Here is a 16,490-nt window from a genome sequence, read left to right as displayed (position 1 = left end):
TCTCTGAACATGTTTTATTAAGTCGAACAGTGAGACATTCTACATTATCAATGGGTGTGGTGTTGTAAACTGCAATCCAAGAATTAAACCGCTTTACTCATGGTTTTTTGAATAATATTGGGCCAAGACGTAATGGAAGTCAAATGTTGCGTACGCCCATTCATTTGAGTTCTGTAAGTTTCCCAAAGAGATTGATTTTTATGACTACTAGATGCCCAATACAGAACATGCACTTTTAGTCAGCAGATAATGACCACTTAGATACAAGCCACAAGAACGCTTACTTGGCATGTGGGCCTAGCCCTAGGCAGCTGATTGCACAGTGACATACTTCGTTCTCAGTGGTTTCATGGGCACATATACCAAGGAGAAAACCGTTCCGCTAAGTTCTACAGTGACACTGACCCTTTCAGCTATACACAAGACCAACAATATTATCACTACAATAACAAATGCAATACACCCTTTCCCGGCTGTCAGTTTTATGTTATAGTCTACAATTAACAACCACTTGCAAAGCCAAGAGATGGCTCACTCTCAGTGTGTTCGTAGCATCCGTCACTGCGGTGTGCTTACTATGACCTAAGCAGGAGTGAGACTATTGAGGGTGTGAGAATCGGTGGGAAACGTCCTCTTTTCAGTTATGAAAGATCAATTGGTTAACGTGATCACTGTATATGTCTGGGCGTCTAACCTGACCGTTACATAAATTAATCTTAATTGATACAGTGGAGAAGAAATGCGTTACTTACCTGTAACTGCAGTTATCCAGTATTAGTGTCTTTCATAGATTCACATGCCTGAATCATTCCCCGTCGTCGAGACGGGAGCCTCCGGTATATAAAAAAGTAATGTCCTAAGACATACATAAAGAGAATAGGTCTAAGGGTCTAACCTTAGTAACCTATCTAGGTCCTTATGCAGGAAGGACCAAACAGAGCAGGCTCCAGGGTCCCACCTTGGTAGCCTGTGTCCTTTTGTAAAAAAGGACCGAAATAAAAGGAACAACCAATCAGCTACTACCTCCCTCTAGAACAGAGGTCTTCAATCTGTGGGGCGCGACCCCCAGGGGGGTCGTGGAGTCCTGGGAAGGGGGTCGCAGATTCTGCCAGAGTGCAGTTCCTGGCGTCGGGCTGATCGAGGGTGCTCAAGGCGGAGGCCGCCTAATTCACACCGAGGTGTGAAAAACATCAAAGCCTCGTTAACAAGTAAAGGTCTTTTAAAGACCTGTGATAGTACTCTGGTGTGCCTTTGTGTGTGTCCAAGCTGTTTCAGCCAGGCTGACATACAGGAGCTGGGGGGGGGGGGGGAGAGGGGGGGGGGGAGGAGGCTGTAGCCCTTTGAGTTCAATGGACTTGGCTGTGGGTTTATTTTTACTTTTAACGTTTTATATAGCGCTAGTTTAACCCGTAGGTATCAGAGCGCTTTACAAATACACAGTAAACAGCAGAAGGACAGCAGAAGGACATTACAATCATATCATTGGTTCAAGTCCCACGAGCCCTCATACCTGGCGCCTGTGCAGGAGAAATGTGGCTGAGAGTCTGTTCTTCATGGTGAGATGTTTTCACAGCCGGCTGCCGCCCCCCCCCCCCCCAAGCAGCGAGGCACAGAGATGCCCTCCCATGAGAGAGGAAGACGAAGCAGAGAGATACTGACCCCCCATGAGAGAGGCACAGACAAGGTGGGTGAATGAATGACGGGTGGATGGATGGATGGATAAAAGGGTGGACGGATGAAGGATGTATGGATGGATGGATGGATGGATGGATGGATGGATGGATGGAAGGAAGGAAGGAAGGAAGGATGAAAGGGTGGACGGATGTGTGAAAAGGTGGGTGGATGAATGATGAGTGGATGGATGTAAAGATGAAAGGGTGGAAGGATGGATGTGTGAAAAGGTGGATGGAGGATGGAGGATGGATGGGTGAAAGGGTGGATGAAAGGATGAAAGGGTAGATGGATGAGGGATGGATGTATGGATGGATAAAAGGTTGCATGGATGAATGATGGATGGATTTGTGAAAAGGTGGGTGGATGAGTGATGGGTGAACGGATGGATGTAAGGGTGGATGGATGAAGGATGGATGGAAGGATGGAAGGATGAAAGTGTGGATGGATGAAGGATGGATGTATGGATGGATAAAAGGTTGCATGGATGAATGATGGATGCATGGATGGATGTGTGAAAAGGTGGGGGATGAATGATGGATGGGTGGGTGGATGGATGGATGAAAGGGTGGGTGTATGATGGGTGTATGATGGATGTATGGATGGATAAAAGGTTGCATGGATGAATGATGGATGGATGTGTGAAAAGGTGGGGGATGAATGATGGATGGTTGGATGGATGGATGAAAGGGTGGGTGGATGAAGGATGGATGTATGGATGTATGGATGAAAGGGTGGATGGATATATGGATGGAATAATGAAAGGGAGGATGGATGAAGGATGGATGTATGGATGGAAGGATGAAAGGGTGGATGGATGAAGGATGGATGTATGGGTGGATGGATAAAAGGTTGCATGGATGAATGATGGATGGATGTGTGAAAAGGTGGGTGGAAGAATGATGGATGGACGGGTGGATAGGTAAAGGATGGATGTATGGATGGAAGGATGAAAGGGTGGATGGATGATGGATGGATAAAAGGTTGCATGAATGATGGATGGATGGATGGATGGATGGATGTGTGAAAAGGTGGGTGTTTGGATGGACGGGTGGATAGGTGAAGGATGGATGTATGGATGGAAGGATGAAAGGGTGGATGGGTGAAGGATGGATGGATGTGTGGAAGTGTGGGTGGATGAATGATGGATGGATGGATGGATGTGATGAGGTCTAACAGGCGCATTTATGGTTGTCGATAGTTGTTTATGATGAGGAGTACCAGTTTCTAGAATCTTTTGTCGGAAGGGGGTCCTTACGCCTAAAAAAGTTTTACAAGGGGGTCTCGGCATCAAAAAGTTTGAAGACCTCTGCTCTAGAACCTTCCTGTGAGGAGCCTCAGTCTCTCAGATTTTCGTACGCACCAAGTTGGATAGGTGTAAACCTGTAGAGAGGTGAGTCCTTCCAGGGGAGGCGGGAGGGTGCATGTGAATCTATGAAAGACACTAATACTGGATAACTGCAGTTACAGGTAAGTAACGCATTTCTTATCCAGTATTTGGGTGTCTTTCATAGATTCACATGCCTGAATCAGAGTAGCAAGCAATACAATATGCACATTGTGATGATACAGAAAGTATATTACTGCAAGTAATGGACATTTGTGACTGTAGGAAACAACAACAGCATACAATGTCATGCAGAATCTAGTAACAAAGAAATGTGCATACCAGTCAAGGATGGTGGGAAGTAGGAGGGCTCACCTCACTGGAATAGATGGCGAAGCACTGCTCTGCCCACTGCTGCGTCTTTCGTCAGCTCAGCATCCAAGCAGTAGTGCCTGGTGAAGGTATGCGGGGACTTCCAGGTCGCCGCTCTACAGATGTCCAGGAGTGGCACTCCAGCAAACAGTGCCGCAGACGTAGACATGGCTCTGGTGGAGTGGGCTTTGGCCCGTGAGTCCAGAGGTCGCCCTGCCTTCTCGTGGCAGAGAGTTATAGCTGAAGAGATCCATCTTGATATACTCTGTTTAGTTAAGGGCATGCCCTTCCTAGGTCTGCTGAATGCGACAAAGAGTTGGGATGACTTCCTGAATTGTCTCGTCCTATCAAGATAGAATTTTAGGCATCTCTGAAGGTCTAAAGAGTGCAGTGATCTCTCAGCCGGAGTAGATGGGTTCGGAAAGAATGATTTAAGAACCACGGGCTCATTAAGATGGAAGTCCGAAGGGACTTTGGGTATGAATCGTGGGTTGGTACGCAGGATGACTCTGTCCTCTTTGAATTGTAGGAATGGGTCCTGGATGGATAGTGCCTGCAATTCGCCTACTCTTCTGGCCGAGGTCAGTGCAAGTAGGAGGGCTGTCTTCCACAACAGGAATTTGATGTCCGACTTGTGGATAGGCTCGAAGGGATGCCTCATCAGCTGGTGAAGAACTATGTTGAGTTGCCACGTTGGAGGGACAGGTTTTGGTTTAGGGAAGGACCTAAAGAGGCCTTTTAGAAATTGTTTAATGAGTCTGTCCGCCCACAGAGAGGGGCCCCTAGAAGTTCGAGTGAACCTAGAAATTGCTGCCAAGTGGACCTTGATGGACGCATGGGCAAGGCCTGAGTGCGCCAGGTGTAGAAGGTATGGCAGGAGTTGTTGGGGAGTGACCTGGAAGGGATGTAGACCTTCCTTTTCGCACCAGACGCAGAAGCGTTTCCACTTGAGAGTATAAGTCTTTTTTGTGCTGTCAGCTCTGGCGTTGGACAGGACATTTTTGCACTCTTGTGGTATGTTTAGATGGCTGAACTCACGGTAGTCAGGAGCCAGGCTGACAATTTCAGAGGGCCCAGGTTCGGGTGGAGAACCTGCCCGTGAGACATCGTGAGTAGGGTTGGGTGGCTGTGAAGGCGAAGAGGCGGATGGACTGATAGACGATGGAGCTCCGTGTACCAGTGCTGCCTCGGCCAGGATGGGGCGATGAGGATCAGGGTGCAGGGCTCCAATTTCATTTTCCTGATCACCCTGGGTATCAGTGGGAATGGCGGAAAGGCGTAAGCAAACACGTTCTGCCAAGCTATGGAAAATGCATTCCCTAGTGTTCCTGGTTGGGGAAGCCTGCTTGCGAAGCTTGGGCATCTGGCGTTCTCCCTGGTGGCGAAGAGGTCTATCTGTGGTGTCCCCCACTTCGTGAAGATGTAGTCCAGTGCGCTCTCGTCTAACTCCCATTCGTGGGATAGGGACTGTTCTCTGCTGAGGGCGTCCGCCAGGACGTTGTCCTTGCCTGGAACGTATTCGGCTTTGAGGGTGATGCCATGTTGTAGAAGCCAGTTCCAGACCCTCTGAGATTCGAGAGAGAGAGAGAGCGAGCGCGTCCCTCCCTGTTTGTTCAGGTAGTGCATAGTCGTGGTGTTGTCCGTCCTGACTAGCACTGGGGAGTTTGATGCGCGGGAGGAACGACTGGAGCGCCAGGAAGACTGCCCGTAGCTCTAGAATGTTGATGTGGAGCTTGGACTCCTGTGGCGTCCATTTTCCGTTGGTCTGCAGTTCTTGCAGGACTGCACCCCAGCCCTCCAAGGATGCGTCCGTGGTGATGATATGCGGTTGCGCCGGAAGCAGGAACGGCAGTCCTTGCGACAGGTGTTTGTCTGATGTCCACCATTGTAGACTGTTGATTATAGGTTGGGTGACTCGTAAGCGGTCCTCGAAGGATCCCGCCGCTTGTGTCCACTGTTTTGACAGTTCTTCCTGTAGGGGGCGCATTTTTAGGCGGCAGTGTGGGATGAGTAGGATACATGACGACATCATGCCGAGGAGCGATTTGAAGAGACGGACGGTCAGAGTCTTTTTGGATGCCACTGACCTGGCCAAGGAGATGAGTTTCGACTTTCTCTCCTGTGATGGAAAGGCCTTCGTGCATTCCGTGTCCAGGGTCGCTCCTAGAAAGGTGATGACTCGGGTTGGTGTCAGGGATGACTTTTCCTTGTTGAGGGTCAGGCCGAGGTGGCGGAAAAGATGCAGACAGGCGCTGGAAGATGCGGCTGCGGCTGCTCTCGACGGAGCCTTTACCAGCCAGTCGTCCAGGTAAGGGAAGACCTGGTGGCCCTGCTGGCGGAGATAGGCTGCGACAGGAGAAAGGCATTTCGTAAAGATCCTTGGAGCAGATTTGAGGCCGAAGGGGAGGACGCGGAATTGGTAGTGTACCCCTGCGACTGCAAACCTTAGGGACTTTGTGTCCCTTGAGGATAGGGATGTGGTAATAGGCGTCCTGTAGGTCGAGTGATGTCATGTAGTCGCCTTTTTCCAGGAGTCCCAGGATCTCTTGTAGCGTGACCATCCGGAACGACTGTTTCTTTAGAAACACATTAAGGGCTCTCAAGTCGAGAATTGGTCGCCATTTCTTCCCCTTCTTGTGGATGAGGAAGAAGTGGGAATAGAAGCCCTCCCCCATCTGGGCGTGTGGAACTTTTTCTATTGCGCCCTTCTGGAGCATGGAAGCCAGTTCTTGTAGAAGTAGCCGTAGGTGTCTGTGAGGACGCTTGACAGGTGGTGTCCGAGGAGGGTTTGAGAGGAATTCCAGAGAGTGGCCGAATTGAAGAAGTTGTAGAACCCACCGGTCCGTCGTTATTTGCCGCCAATTTTGAAGGTAAAAAGAAAGTTTTCCTCCGAGTCGCAAGGGAAGCGATGGTGGAGGGGCTGGCCAATTGGTAGAGTCATTGGCGATTGCCTGCTGGTCTCTTCTGTCCTTTTCCTCTGTAGGACGATTTGTTGAAGGAGGACTGACGTCCCGACTGGTGTTGGCGCTGTTGGAATTGCGTCTTACCCTGTGAGTAAGAGTAAGAGGACTTGTTTTGAAAAGAGCCTCTATAGGAAGATTGTCCCCTCCCTCTGTTGGCACGAAAGGACTGAGTGCGAGATTGCAGAGTGCCTAGGGCTCTGGCTGTGTCGGTGTCTTTTTTAATTGTAGTGAGGGCTTCGTCAATCTTCTCGCCGAACAGATGATCACCATCATAGGGCATATCTAAGATTTTGGTCTGGACCTCCTGTCTGAAAGAGGTGGCCTTAAGCCAGCCTTGGCGTCTCAGGACAGCGGCGCCTGCCAGCTGTCTGAATCCAGTCATGGCCACGTCAATGGCGCAGTCTATCAGTTCTGAAGCTGATGTTTGGCCCTCGAGGAGGAGCGAGTGTGCCTCCGCTTTAGTATCTTCTGGTAGGTCGGCAATGTAGGGCGAGATATCCGCCCAGAGTTGGCGGTTGTAACGCCCAAGAAGGGCGATGGAATTGGCAATCTTCACCATTGTCGCAGAGGTAGTGGAAAAACGTTTCCCAACTGCATCCAACTTCCTGCCTTCTTTATCTGGTGGTGTCGATAAAGGTGATGCAGGGTTACGCGAGTTCTTCTGCGCCGCCTGGGTGACCACAGAGTCCGCCTTGGGGTGACCCGTAAGGCATGCTGGAGCTGACGACGTAGCTCTGTATTTTTTGTCCAGTCTGGGTACGATTACCTGCAGGGAGGCTGGAGATTGCATGAGCTGCTTGCCCTGTTTAAGCAGATAATCAATGATCGGGATCGATCTAGTAGTTTTCTTAGTTGGTTCTTTAAAGTCATAGAGGAAACATTCAGTTTCCTGAGACTCCATTGACATATGGAACCGTTTGGCAGCCCTTTCCATGAGGTTATGGAAACCTCCAATATCTGCAGGTGGAGACTCAGAGGATTGCGGCTCCGGAGAGGCTGGAGAGTGAGTGACATAGTCCTGGTCTGCATCCACGTCCGTATCATCATCTCGGACTTCCCCTTCTTCATGTTCCCTTTCCTCTTCCTCGGACGAGACAGGGTCTTGAGCAGGGTCCTGTGTCCTAGGAAGAACCAGTGGAGGGGGCTTAGGTCTTGTCCCCTGCGCAGGAACGGTCACAGCTGGCTGCGGGGTTGGTGGAACAGCAGGGGTGGCTTTCTGTGGAAACCGCTGTTTGTAGTCCTGAACTAGAAAGCTCAAGTCTGCAACTAAGGAGGCTGGCAAGCACACCATTGGGGTCACCTGGGTGTGGACTTGGGTAGACACTACTGGAGGAGTCGATTCCTCAACCTCCTGCTCTTCGTCCGTACTCTGGCACTTGACAATCAAGTCTGAAGGGCTAGTGGCCTGGGTAAACATCTCCTCCTCCGGTTCCTGGTCCTGTAAGAAGCTGGATGGCGTCAGCTGTTGGACCTTACTAGGCGAGGTCATCTCCGGAGTGATCTGCCTTTTGGTGATTCTAATGGAGACATGGGATGTCTGAGCGTCCATTGCATGTGACAGGAGCTCGGATTCTTTCCAGGTACCAGCAGCCGTCGATATGGTCTTCGTCGAAGGCGCATCCGTCGACGACGCTCTCGTCGACGGTACCTTAGGTAGCATTTCCGTTGTCGACTGCTTCGTCGTCGGCGCCGTCGTCGACGGAGCGCCCTTCGTCGACGGAGTGCCCCTCGTCGATGGCTTCGTCGACGGTGTGACTTTCGTCGATGGTGTCGTCGTCGACGTCTTCGTCGACGGTGCCGTAGTCGACGTCCTCGTCGACGGTCTTGTCGTCGACGGTGCGGAGGATGAAAGCGGTCGTCCTGCTGACGACGAGTAAGTTAGAGTCGTCGACGAGGAGGACGCCGACGATGCCATCGTCGTTGATACCGTCGTCGTTGATGTTGAGACGGTCTTAAGCGATGAGGTGGTCGCCGATTGCGCCGTCGTCACCGTAAGCAGTGGTTGCTTCCTGGGGACAGGAAGGTCCTTGCTAGATACGGCAGGCTTGCCCTCTGAAGACCTTTTGAACTTCTTAGGAGGGGTTGCTGAGTGGCCAGGCGAGGAAGCCCTAGGCCTCTTCAGGGAAAACTGAGGCGCCAGACATGCTCCCACCTTCGGAAATGAGGTCGCCTTCCGGTTTGTCCTTAAGCCTGTTCAGCCAGATTAGAAGTCTCCCTTCCCGGTCTTTCTGGGTTTTGACGGAGAACTTACGGCAAATCCTGCAGTCTATGGTCTTGTGGTGAGGATAGAGGCAATACAGGCATTCCTCATATTCGTCGTCCACGTGGAGCCTTAGTTTACCACAGGAGGCACAGGGACGGAAAAGTGCTCTCTTGACATCAGCCATAGTAAGAAAGTCGAGAAAACTGAAGTTTGAAGAAAATTCGATATTCCTGAGGAGAACTCAGGTGGAGACTCCCTAGCACAACGTGCGGTAGAAAATCTGAGAGACTGAGGCTCCTCACAGGAAGGTTCTAGAGGGAGGTAGTAGCTGATTGGTTGTTCCTTTTATTTCGGTCCTTTTTTACAAAAGGACAAAGATAGGCTACCAAGGTGGGACCCTGGAGCCTGCTCTGTTTGGTCCTTCCTGCATAAGGACCTAGATAGGTTACTAAGGTTAGCCCCTTAGACCTATTCTCTTTATGTATGCCTTAGGACATTACTTTTTTATATACCGGAGGCTCCCGTCTCGACGACGGGGAATGATTCAGGCATGTGAATCTATGAAAGACACCCAAATACTGGATAAGTGGCGATTACTTATAGAGCAACGAGAACCTGGCCTGCAACGAAAAACACTGTAGATATGAAAGTCATTATTGAAAAATGGTATTACACGTGGTATGAGATGGGCTGCTGCGTCAAAGTGCAAAGAGATTTACTTTAAGATAAAAAGTGTATTCAACATATTAGTAAATAAAGGATCAGAATCTACCCAACACAATTTTTAAAAACCTTATATTTGAAGGATGCCTTCCAAACCTCAGTTCCTAGAACCCTTACATCTCAAAAAGAATACACATTGGGCACCTCCATTAAAGATGTATGCTAGCTTCCAAACAGCCTTTAGATATGCAGATTAACCAATTGCATACATGGATATATCTTTCAAGAAGCAGGCACCCTGGCAAGAAGGCGTGTTTCTTCTTTAGCTCTCTGTCCCTCCCTCAGATTCACAGTATAGGAGACACCACCAGGCACACCACCTCCTGTCAGAATTTTGCCAGTCAGAGACACCTCAAGGTCCGCATTTACAGTCCAAGAACTGTTGTGTTTGTGATAAAAAAGTGGCAGACCTGCATTCGTAAAAATGTATATATATATTTTTAATTGGCAAGATTGCAATCAATTGATCCGCCCCACTTGGACCAATGAGTCCTACAAATCAAAATTCAATTCTTTGCAATTCCTAAAATCCCCTTGACATGTCGACATTCCTCACCAATGGAAGATAAAGTAGGAATGTCACTAAGGCATCATTAAAGCCTACCCCAGAAAAAACGATTCAATCCATTTACTCATGACTGATGCATGCCACCATCTCGGAATCCCTGACTTTAGTTCTCTACCTCTATTATTTAGCCTCAAGTGGAACATATGGGAACTAGATTGGTCATAGTGCAGTAACTTGAGCCATACCTAACAAATGGATAGGATATAGAGTTAAATGCACAATGTCAGTTAAAGACTTCATGATTCTTTGTCAAAGCAGTGCCTTACCTTGTCCTCGCCGGCATTTAGGGGAATGTCATGGAATGGAGAAAGGTACAGTCCTTTTTTGTTTTCTGAAAGAAAGACCAATATTTGTTATTTAAGATTTTGGAGAACTCAAAATGAGATGTTTTTCTAATACAAGTCATATAAAATCTAGACACTCTTTCCCCCAATTTATACTACATCAACACGGAGGCAAATTTAAAGGTTTTGCTGACAAAGTGCTCCAATATTTACTGAAGCAATTTAGGAGTTTGTTGGCCTAACCTATGGCTACTCGCAAACATTTTCCCAAGGTCCAACATGTCTGGTCTGTGATGTGACCGAGAGCCACATTGTTGACAGCAGGGGGGTGGTTGGGGCAGGAGGGTTGGGGGGCAGTGTCCGTGGTACGGTGGGTATAGGGGGAAGCAAAGAATATAATATATATATATATATATATATATATATAGTGATGAACTGCATGTTAAACCAGAAAACATGGAATTAATTCCAGCTTCCCCACTTTACCAAATTGTTTGATCCCAGGCAACTGGTATTACTTTCCCTCCTTTTTCTTCATTATCACAAATAGGATGACCTCAAAATATGCCTTCAGGATGTGCGCTTTACAAAATTCTCTCCTGTGTTTGATTTGATAAATTATAACATTCAATAGAAACCCAGGTCACTCCAGAGGTGCACATAACAGCCTTAACTCTTGCTTCAATATTGGCATTGTTGTCAGGGTGGAAGGATGAACTGATGTTTTTAAATTCATGCTTGAAAACTATCACTTTAAACAAAAAAATTCCTAAAACGCACTTATATAATCCGATGTACTAAGGAGAAACGGTTCTGTATTTTAATGAAAAATACGATTTGAATTTAGAATACACTTTATAAAGGGTTTACACTTCTGTTGCAAGATGTGTTAAAAAATGTGTGGCTTAAGTTGAGAGGTGCAGGACACCCTAGTTACTTCCTTTCTTTAACTTCACTTAAACCTTTAAATAAATGCTTTAAATAAAGGCTTGCCGAATTTTTTCATATCTTTTTGAGGTTAGTACTGAGTCGAGTAAACAGCAGCCTAGTGCTACGGTTGATCAGGAGGCCGCACGTAAAGGGCGGGAGGACCGCATGCAGCCCACAGGTCGAACTTTGAATATCAGTGGTCTAACCTGTCCTCTTCAATGTTAAGTACTGAACAGGGGACCTTATTTGTGAACTGCGCAAATAATTCTATGTCAGGACCGGAGGCTTCAGATTATGCTATATCTTCCTTCGCTTTATTAACATAAAGACTCCACAGCAGCTTAGGAAAAGATATAATAATAACAAAAAATTGCTTTAAACATGAAGCATTGACGGAATGTTCAACAGATCAAACAACAACTCCCAAGAGTCTCTTAGTATAATGATAGTCCATAGTCCTTCCACTCTGTCCATCACCACTATAAAACCAGACTTCTCATCTTCTTCCTCCTCTTTCTTCGCTGCTCCCGCAGCCAGATAAGTGCTTTTCATGTTTTTTCCAATTTTCGATATTGCTGATTGTATTGTGTACGATCGTTGGGGGACTCATTGCATGGTTTATTCCCTTACAGAGTCCCCGGTCGCGGGAACGTTCTTCGTTCCTACGCGACCTTTCTTTCCCAATTGTGTGCGGTGCGTACGTAGACCGCCAGGGGGCGGCCTGTCGTCTCGCCGACCCTTCGGCGCGCCTCCGCAGTGCCAGGGGCCGCGCCGTGGAGTCTGCTTGCGCAGGAGCCAGCCCTCGCGTACCCCTCTGACACCTGGTGCCCCGGGTCTGTATTTCCTGCTTTTGATGCCCCGTTGGGGTCTGTATTGCGGCTCTGACCGCGTGAACCACCTTCGGGTGACCTTTGTGCACCTCTTTATTCAAAGTGTGGCTTAGCGCGCTTGAGGGGTGCGAAGACCCGGTCCCGGCGAGGAGAGTCTACGCGCCTGGGGGTTGGTGCAGCCCACCTGCCACGTCAGTTGGCCCAAAACGTGATCGCAGCCGGTTGGCCTGCCCATATTCGAGTTCTCTCGACTGCCGCCCTTCAGGGTGCCCCGAAATTGTCCTTGGTTCCAGGATGGAAGGGGAATACGAGGAAGAACCCTACCCCTATCTGCAGGACGACGAGTTCTACCAGGCGGTGGCCAATTCCATCTACCGCTGCGTAACGGAGGTGGTAGGCCCCATGGAAGACCGCCTTTCCGCCCGCATCGTAGAAGAGTGCGCGAAGCTGGCATCGGCGCATGTGCCTCCGACCCCCGATCTCCCGGGGACGTCCGGCGGGTTGCCACCCGCCCCGAAGAGGCCTTGTAAGGAAGGGCCGTCATCGGAGGCCCAAGGTGTGGACAGGGGCACGTTTGAGCGTCTTCGGGACGCCTTCCTGGCTAAGGCGACGGCGGTGCCCCCTGCGCCCTTGGTGGACCCTAGTGCTTCGGGGGACGTGTCCACGGCCCCCGCCTCTCCAGTGTACGACTCTCCGGACACGGAGGATGACAGGGAGTCGACCCGATCTTGGCTTCCGGCGTCCTCTGCCAAGGAGATGCCCCGAGAAGAGTCGGGCATGCTGGACCCGGACGAGATCGTCCACCCCCGCTCCGCGGCCTGGACACTGGGGGAGACGGTGGCGAAATTGGTCGCGGGCAGGCTGCGCAAGCCCCTGGAAAAGGAAGCGAGGGGCTGCCTGCGTGGGGAGTGCCCTCGGCCAACTTTGGAGGGGAAAGAGGCCATGACCCCGGAATTGGATCCCAAGATGGCCACCTTCCTGGCGAAATTTATGAAGGACCCCAGGAAAGGGATTGATCGGTCCTGGCGGGCCTGCCAGGACAAGTTGTTAGATGCGGTTGGGGCCGCCACGAAGATCCTCGATATGGCGGAGGAGGCTAAGGCAAATGGCACCGCCATTTCCCCGGAGGTGCTCTCGAATTGGGCCCAGAGGGTGATTGTGTTCTTGGGCAACGCCAACTGTGCCCTGTCTACGGAGAGGCGGCGTTCGCTCCTAATCAAATTGGACCCAAAATTGGGGGACCTGGCCTCGTCGGAGGCGGGTGCTGTGGCCCAGGGAGGCCTCTTCGGCGAACCCTTCATCAGGGAACTGGGCAAGTTCGTGAACACGTTCACGTCGCTGGATAAGGCCCAGTCCAGCATTAAGAGGGTGTTTCACCAGCGTTTCTCCGGAGGGGCCGGTCGCGGTAGGGGCCGTGCGATCGGCCGTGGCCAGCAGACCAATAAAGGACAAGGCTCCGGAAGAGGTCAATACCAGACCTCTGCCAACTATACCAACTTCTACCCCACCAGAGGGCAGCGCTTCGGCGGCAGAGGGTTCAAGAAGAACTCTGGTCAAGGAAATGCCCCCGGTAAGTGTACTTTGTTTGGATCAAGTTCCTATTGGGGGGCGGCTGGCAAGCTTTTACGAGGAGTGGGAATTGCTCACTGCCGACGCTTGGGTTTTACAAACTGTACGAGGGTTCCACATAGAATTTTACGACCAGCCCACGCAAGCGAGGCCCCCGCGCCCAATGGTCTTTTCGGAGTCCGACGCGCGGTTGATAGACGGGGAGGTCTCGGACTTGCTGCGCAAGGGGGCCATCCGTCTTTCAACGCGCCACCCGCATGGGTTCCTCAGCAACGTCTTTTTAGTGGACAAGACGGATGGGGGCAAGCGGCCTGTGATCAATCTCAAGGAATTCATTGGGTGGTTGGTCTATCGACATTTCAAAATGGAGGGTATCCACCTCCTTCGGGACGTACTCCTCCCTCGGGATTGGATGGTGAGACTGGATCTCAAGGACGCCTACTTGGTCGTCCCCATCCACCCCCCTCATCGTCGTTTCCTACAATTCCTGTGGGACGGCAAGGTGTTCGAATTCACCGCACTGCCGTTCGGTCTTTCTTCAACCCCGTGGTGCTTCACGAAGGTTCTCCATCCGGTAGTGGAGTTTCTCAGGAGTCAGGGGGTCCGTATGCTAGTATACTTGGACGACATCCTCCTCATGGGGCAGTGCCCGGAGGTGTTGGCAGGCCAACTGCGACAAGCTGTCGGCCTGCTCCAGAGACTGGGGTTTGTGGTCAACGGCTCCAAGTCGGTTTTGGTTCCCACTCAGAAGATCACCTTTGTAGGTTTCGTGGTGGACTCTGTGCAGGCGGTCTTGAGCCTGCCGGGTCGGAAGGTCTCAAAAATTCGACACCTGCTTCGGCAGACGATCGCAAGAGATCGTACGTCCCTGCGACATATCGCCAAGGTGGTGGGTCTTCTCTCGTCCTCCATCCAGGCGATTTTCCCAGGTCCGCTGCACTACAGGGCTCTCCAACGCCTGAAGGCCCAACATCTGCGCCGTGGGATGAGTTACGATCAGTGGGTTCCCCTCACGGACGAAGTGAAGGAGGAAATGTCATGGTGGCTGTCTCACATGGAGGCATGGAATGGTCGGGCGATCTTCGGTTCGGCTCCGGACCTGATCATAGAGTCAGACGCCACCAGGTCGGGCTGGGGCGCCCAGTGCGGGGATTTTTCCACCGGCGGCGCCTGGTCTTCAGAAGAACAACAATTGCATATCAATTGTTTGGAGCTCCTGGCGGGCTCCTTCGCAGTTCGTTGTTGGACCAAAGATTCGGTCAAGGCCTGTGTCCGGTTACGGATGGACAATATTTCGGCGGTTCGTTATGTGAACCATCTAGGAGGTCCTCGTTCCCGCGCCTTGGCGGACTTGGCGAAGGACTTCTGGGATTATTGCCTGTCTCGTCACATTGCGGTGACGGCGGAGTATCTGCCGGGTCAGTCCAACCAGGTAGCGGTTTGGCACTCCAGACATCTCAGGGACGCCAGCCAGTGGACACTGGATCCGGAGGTTTTCCGGTGGCTGCACACCCTCTGGGGTCCCTTCTCGGTGGATCTCTTTGCGTCCCGTCTCGACCACCAGCTGCCGCGTTTTTTCAGCTGGAGGCCGGACCCTCTAGCGGAGGCCACGGACGCGTTTCTGCAGGATTGGAGTCGGGAAACAACCGTTTGCGTTTCCCCCGTTCTCCATGATAATGCGAGCGGCGGCCCAAATACGCCGCCAGGGAGCGGAGCTGGTGTTGGTTACACCACTCTGGAGGTCTCAAGTGTGGTTTCCGGTTCTTCTGGAACTTTCTTGGGATTTTCCAATCCTACTCCCCCGGTTTCCTCTGCTCCTGACAAATCCGGATCAGGAACCTCATCCCCTCGTCACGCAGAACTCTCTCCGCCTCGTGGCGTGGAGGCTCTCAGGAGACGCTGGTCGCTCCCAGGCCTTTCGGGGTCGGCTGAGCACTTGCTCTCCAAAGCATGGGCCGATAGTACGATGAAGCGTTACAGATCCGCTTGGCTTAAGTGGATGCGTTGGTGTTTACGAAGAGATTTGGATCCCTTGGTCGCAGGCCTCGTTCCCGTGCTGAATTTCCTGGCACATTTAGCCGACAAGGGCTTGGCATATAGAACGATCAATGCTATTCGATCGGCGATTTCGGCAGGCCACGACAACATCGATGGCCACCCAGTAGGGGAACATCCTTTTGTTTGCCGGCTTCTGCGGGCTATCCGCCTCGCGTTGCCTCCGGAACCCAGGTACTCCGTCCTTTGGGACGTCAATTTGGTTCTGGATTTGTTCTGGTCTTGGCCGGCCAATTCCTATCTGTCTCTTAAGGAGCTATCGGCGAAGTTAGCCATGTTGTTATGTTTGATTTCTTGTAGACGCGTCTGACGTGCGCGCGCTGGATGTCTCTGCACGCATTTTTTCCCCGGAAGGGGTTACTTTTACCGTGGGCCGACGCACTAAAACGTCGTCGCGGTCCATTTCATATCCAGCTTTTCTTGACACTCCTAAGTTGTGTGTTGTGCAATGCCTCAAAGCATATGAGGACCTGACCTTGGATTTGCGCCCTCCGGGCGAGCGTCAGTTGTTGATTGCCCTGCGGAAGCCACACAAAGCTGTCTCCTCTCCTACTATTGCTCGGTGGGTGCGGTGGGTCATGCAAGAAGCGGGCATCAATACTTCTCTCTTTGGAGCACACTCCGCCAGGGGGGCCATGGCCTCTAAGGCATTCTCGGTGGGTGCTCGTTTGGAGGACCTAATGCGAGATGCGGATTGGTCCTCGGATTCCACCTTTAAGAGGTTTTATTTTAAGCCGGTGGTGGATTTGGCCCAGTTGGTGGTAAGTAAGCTTTGAACTAGCATAATCTGAAGCCTCCGGTCCTGACATAGAATCGAAATTTGCCTAGCTTACGTAACGGTAAGTTTCAATTCTATTAAGGACACGGAGGCGAGGATTATCCCACCCAGGCTACAGTGGTGTCTCTACCCACCCGTATGGCAGTAAGTAAAGCGTTTTCCTTTACATTGTCGGTACTGTATTAGTCATTGAATGCTCCTCGCCTTATTGTCGCAT

General features: G+C 50.9%; 1 protein-coding gene across 1 annotated transcript in view; it reads right to left on the bottom strand.

The window, feature by feature from the left end:
• PPA1 (inorganic pyrophosphatase 1) overlaps positions 1 to 16,490 on the bottom strand; it is a 282,780-nt gene that overhangs the window by 187,297 nt on the left and 78,993 nt on the right. The window contains exon 2 of the mRNA XM_086922264.1: positions 10,094 to 10,158. Within this exon, the coding sequence (XP_086778390.1) occupies positions 10,094 to 10,158 (65 nt within the window). The remainder of the gene's footprint in view (positions 1 to 10,093; positions 10,159 to 16,490) is intronic.

The sequence above is a fragment of the Lissotriton vulgaris genome, chromosome 5 (assembly GCF_964263255.1).
Source record: "Lissotriton vulgaris chromosome 5, aLisVul1.2, whole genome shotgun sequence".
Taxonomy (NCBI): domain Eukaryota; kingdom Metazoa; phylum Chordata; class Amphibia; order Caudata; family Salamandridae; genus Lissotriton; species Lissotriton vulgaris.
This window is presented reverse-complemented; position numbering and strand designations above follow the sequence as displayed.